Source organism: Triticum urartu, chromosome 2A (assembly GCF_056163025.1).
Source record: "Triticum urartu cultivar PI428250 chromosome 2A, HENAU_Tu73, whole genome shotgun sequence".
Lineage (NCBI taxonomy): Eukaryota > Viridiplantae > Streptophyta > Magnoliopsida > Poales > Poaceae > Triticum > Triticum urartu.
Genome location: NC_141874.1, coordinates 763,515,556 through 763,521,107, shown reverse-complemented (window position 1 = coordinate 763,521,107; position 5,552 = coordinate 763,515,556). Strand labels below are relative to the sequence as shown.

At 42.8% G+C, this 5,552-nt stretch overlaps 1 protein-coding gene across 1 annotated transcript; it reads right to left on the bottom strand.

Annotated features, from left to right (window-relative positions):
* Positions 1 to 1,041: 1,041 nt before the first annotated feature.
* On the bottom strand, positions 1,042 to 4,657 carry LOC125534652 (disease resistance protein RGA5-like). Its single transcript, XM_048697818.2, has 2 exons — positions 3,727 to 4,657; positions 1,042 to 3,085 (listed from the first exon to the last, which is right to left on the bottom strand). Exons 1-2 carry the CDS (start codon positions 4,611 to 4,613, stop codon positions 1,129 to 1,131), a joined length of 2,844 nt encoding a protein of 947 aa, XP_048553775.2. The 5' UTR covers positions 4,614 to 4,657; the 3' UTR covers positions 1,042 to 1,128.
* Between the last annotated feature and the right edge of the window lie 895 nt (positions 4,658 to 5,552).

Below are 5,552 nucleotides of genomic sequence, written 5' to 3'. Positions count from 1 at the left end.
TTTTGTTGACACTATATAAGAAAATTCACAAGTTTCTTTTGTTAACACTAAGAAAATTCACAAGCGAACCTAAATATGCTGACACTTGTTACTCTCTGATAGACTAAACTGAAATATAGTGAGATCATATATTTTCGTTCTTGTCAGAAATACACTACCCTGTTGTCGCCTGTGGAACACTAACTCAGCTCACTGCTGATGAAGAAAATTAGTCGGCATTTGTACCACTAGAAAGTGAAGCATCCAAATAAATGAACTGACTACGCCTTTGTTCTATCGATTTTGAGAAAGGAATTGATAAGGAGCCTTAAAGCAGCAGCCATGGAGGAAGCATCGGCGCCAGGCAAATCATTAAAAAGTGAAGTTGTAAGGAAAATGAAAAGAGGATAGTTCATCATGAGCTAGCTAGCTTTCAGGCAGTAAAACTGAGGACCCTAGAAATGTAATGGTTCCTGAACCGAGGAAAAGCAAGAACATAATAGAGGATCATGCAATTTTATCTTACAAGAATGTAGACAGTATTCAACACAACAATAGAGAGGGAAATAGGTTCGCTGAGTTCGACGCACACCAGGAAAACCCTCTAGTTACGTTTGCTGGGAACATAACCTAAGGGACGAAAAACCTGGCACACCACCAAACAAGCCTTATTACACACTGATGAATAAACAAGCTGGTTCACCAAATAAAGTAACAGTACAGGCAAAATCACACAGAAGTTCATCTCGCTTATGCATAAGGAACATGAAATGAACATAGTGACCGGGAGGATGGAGAATTGCACGATAGAGTCTATGCCGCCAACGAAATCACCTCCTGCTAGCTGAAATCAAAGGCGGAGACAAAGAATCAATTTTACAGTGCATATTGCATAAAGAAGATGCTGAAGTAGACAGTGGAGAGCTGAAGAAGATGGTGAAAGAATAATACGAGTACTAGTTACTAACTAACACATGCATGATGTAGTAAACAACTGAACGGAATTAGTACCTTCAGGACACAGGATTTTATTCATCGCTCGGCTCGACTCGACTCGGCCTGAAATTGGAAGAAACAATTGTTAGAGAAGCCAAAAGAAACAGGGAACTGAATTAAATGCAGAAACGACAGGAGTACCTCTCCATCATGTCAGTATTTATCGACACGAAGGGTGGGGCTTTTGGGATGGCCCTCTGCCACACGCCTCAGCGCATCCATGGCTTGAGAATATTTATCTCCCCTACTGTCGAGATCAATTCTGAGTTGCCTGAGCGAAGGAAGGTTCCCTATGCTCAAATCGAACTCAGGACAGAGAATGTCATTCACTCGGAGACCAAAGCGAAGGCGTTGAACCATTGGCATAGCTCCTGGTTGGAACTTAGGATGCACCAGTAATATTTTGTGGAAAAGGCACACTCTCGCGCTAGGGAAGTCACCAGCGCTAAGCTCCAAATTTTCCACTGTATTGCCTGCTCTCTCGATGGTGCCTGCGCCGAGGGTGACATAACGGAGAGCCGGCAGCATTCCAAGGATCTGAATATCACCAGATTGCACTTTACCAACTGGTAGATCAAGGTAGGAGAGTAGGGGAAGCGATGAACAACAAATCCAAGATGGCAAGCTCTTGAAACATGTGTCAAATTTAAGCCTGCGGAGGTTTGGTGACGGCACCCACTCCAGCTCCAGCATAAGGTCGACAACCCAAGGACCAATAGAGCAGATCTCCAGACTCTCAAGTTTGTGCAGCTTGCCTAGGGACTCGATCAAAACTTTAGTTGTTCTCAGATCATCCGGATTCAGCCATAGATCCCATTTAAAGGCCAGCTCCCTTAGCCCGATGAGACACCCCAGCTCTTTTGCGCTGTCTGCAGTAAAAATGCCCACTCCATGTCCTGTCAGCTGTTCAAGGCATTTCAGGTTGCTGAACCCGTTTGGTAGTGGCATACCTAAATCAAGGATTAGGCACACCAAATGCCTCAGCTGAACAACACTGGACGCCAACTCTTTTGAATTGGTCCATTGCAAGTCTAGTGTCTGCAAAAACTGTAGCTTTCCTATGTCCATCGGGAGCTTCCCAACCTTTGTACCTCTTAACCCTAGGTATCTCAAATGTAACAACTTCTCAACATGCCTAAGATCAATGCCAGGGCTTTTTCGAAGATCGCAACCTTCCAGATCCAATACACGCAAAACTTGAAATCTATAAAGAGAGGGAATCTTACTGACAGTGGGACTAAAAGCGGTAAAAGACCTCACTTGTGACATGCTTGTGTTAGCCATCCGAGTAGTGGTGAGATCTGTCATGCCCTTTTGCAAGGACAATCTGCGGAACTTCTTTCCCGAAGGTGTGTCTCCCTCAATAAAATCCAATATAGTAACAAAGTTTTCTTTGCTTGATACTTCACATATAAGATCAAGCATTAAGTCATGTACACAACAAGCTTCCACGCTGCCGTCATCATGTATAATCGGCTCGATCATGTTCCTGTTTACTAGCTGGTTGAAGTAACTATCTCCAAGCTCAAGTAGGCTGGTTGTTTCATTTTCTACTTGGATAAAACCTTCGCATGCCCATCTCCTTATTAACCGATCTCTGCCAATTTGATGATCTTCTGGAAAGATACTTAGGTATAAAAAGCAAGTCTTCAAATAAGAAGGGAGATCATAAAAGCTCAATGATAGTATTCTCTTCATTTCCTTCACATGATCATCACCTTTTTCAAGTCCACGGCCAACAGAGTTGAGCAAAACATACCATTGGTCAATTTGGTTGAACCTCTGGTTATTAGCTAAATAACTAGCCAGGCTAATTATGGCTAATGGCACCCCAGCACATTTCTTCAAGATCTTTCTGGATACTTGCTCCAATCTAGAAGGACACACCTCACATGAAAATATTCTTCGATGGAAAAGTTTTTGGGAGTCATCCAGAGAGAGAGATTTCATCTTATGAATCATATCGTCTTTAGAAGAGCAGCAAACTTTTGAGACATCCATAAGGCGGGTTGTAGTGATTATTATACTTCCACACTCATCATCATTAAGTGCATATCTGATTGTTGTCCACGCTTCTTTATTCCATAAATCATCGATAATTATAAAGTACCTATCCACATTCCAATGCAAGAGCTACAAGTTAGCAAAACAGAACAAAATATTTATCAAAAACATGAAAGCATGTCAACCACCTCGATAATGCAATGAAGCAGTACTATTGTTACCGCTTGAGCAGGGGGTGTGTTTGATTCTTTTATATGAATGTTCAGATTCGTAATGGCTGGGTGTTTGGGAAATGGGCTCAATAACGACTCACAACCCAAACACTTTGATCGTATTGGATGCATTTTCCTTTTTCAGTAAGGGCCCGGGGTTTGTAAGGAACTGTGATGCTTAATATATGACTTTAGTCCTTTCCACAAGAAAAAAAAAGCATGGAAAATAAGTTGAGATGATTTCCATGGTGTCAATTAACGTTTTGCCTTATCTAATTAAGCAAAGCCCGTACACAAATTAATATCCAAAATAAAGATAGATATATGTGCCGTCCACTAGTTAGTTATCCTTTTTATTTGACCAAATTATAATATTCTTTTCCGTCAGGATTGACGCCATGGATGCTCCTTAGATGTACAACTAGAAAACACAAGAAGTCATAATGTATTTTGTACTGGAGAAGTATGTGCCACTAGCGTGGATGGCACCTGTAGCTATATAAATGACAAGGTTCGTTGGGTGGGTGATGCGCACCTTTTCTTGCTAAGCAATTCTCGGACTAGGATAATGAGCTGTTCTACATCCAAGTTTGCTGCATTCAGATTAGCATGTCTTCTGTTGTCAAGTTTAAAGAGAAGATTGCTTAGTACTTTCTTCATGTCGGGATTCCGAGACACGGACACAAAAGCTCTGTAATCAAATTTTGTTGGAAGGGCATCATATACTTCTCTGGCAAGTGTAGTCTTGCCCACTCCTCCAAATCCAACAATAGAAAGTATCTTGAGTTGCTCCTTGGACACACGCCCCCCCTCAATGATTTTTTTTCTTTTCGGAGGAGGGTAAACCTCAGGCCTCTGCATCGATTGACCCCCATCACTGATCTTCTTGATAATATCGTCTCTTGCTTTCTCAATGCCGATGATATTCTTCTTATCTCCATAGAGAACCTCCAAGAAAGGGTCAACAGTGGTTCTTGTGGCTGCATGTAGGTTAGCAAGATTATACCTTTTGTGTCGGCTAGAGACATCTTGCAACCGCTCATGGATTTCTTCGACTGCTGTGACAATGTCATGGCAAGACTTGCCCTTTTTGAATAGATTTGCCATCCTGGCCATGAGCTTCTTGAAGCTGGCCTGATCAGCATTGGGCTCACAACCCTCAACACGCACCAGGAGAGAGTCGATGACATCCTCCATGTCATAAGCCAGCTCCCTAACTTCATTAGCCCAAAACTTGACCTGGTCGTCGAGCTGATCTGGCGGCACCTCTGCCACCTTGCCAAGGGCAGCGCGCATAATGGTCAGCTGGGTAGAAAAGGACTTGACCTTTTTCTGAACTCCCTTGTGTAGGTTGTACTTCTCCTTGATAATCTCACCCAGTTTGCGGAGGAGGGAACCCATGGACCCCATTGCGAGATCCATGGCTCCATGGTGCCCAACAATCTTGTTTTTTAGATAATTAATAGTGTTCATGCTCTATTAATAAGCAAAATAAAAAAACAATTAGCCCCTTTAATCAAATGAAAGGCACAAATATCACCCCCTGAGCCCCCCTATGAGCGAATTCTGGCTCCATCCCTACATGCTTCACTCAGTCTTCTTTTGTTGATGGAGAACATGCTGAATATCATAAGAAAAGGGAAGCAAATGTTACAGCTAGAGATTACAAGGAGAATAGAGAGTTATAACAAAGGGGTTCCTGAAGCTCATGTGCCGAACATTGGCAACATTCCTCAGGGCATCACGGAGACAAGAGTGCAAGAGAGCTACATCGTCCTGATGCAGGCTAATTAGTACTGAGGGTGAGGGGGGCTGACCTCTAAATAAAACATCGTTGCAGGCAGGAGGTGCTTCCAGTTGTGCTAGCAGAGGGGAACGAGGGTCAATCTTGCTCTCTTGCTTTCTATCGGAACAAAGGCTCAATCTTTGCTCTCCTGGACGAACCTTGAGCCAAGGACAGTTGTATATTGGGAACAAGGGTTCACGGTTGAGCCACAGCGCAACAATTATATATTGATTGAAGACTTCACCCTTTGGACTCATCGGCTTAAGAAACTGAGAGAAGACAAAACATTGCTGCCAATTTTTGGTGAATGTACCAAGACTTCCACAGCAACAACTACGCATAGGTATATGTGTAGTCTATAGAACTCTATATAGACTCCAAAAGCCAATAAATTTTATATTGGGAAATAGTACGTCCGCAGATGCATATGAAGTAGGCACCTTAGGAGTACGCAAGCACTATTGATCATGTACCGTCCCATCATCAGTGGATGGTCCAGATGTGAGCGAATGAAAGTCAGCGACATTGAGAGTACATTCCGCATTCACCCCCGGCAGTGGAATTCAGAGAATGTT

Coding starts and splice junctions, on each gene's coding strand:
- LOC125534652 (XM_048697818.2), bottom strand. CDS start 4,613: ATGGATCTCGCAATGGGGTCCATGGGTTCCCTCCTCCGCAAACTGGGT. Junction 3,086..3,726: donor GAATTGCTTAGCAAGAAAAG/GTGCGCATCACC, acceptor GAATGTGGATAG/GTACTTTATAATTATCGATG.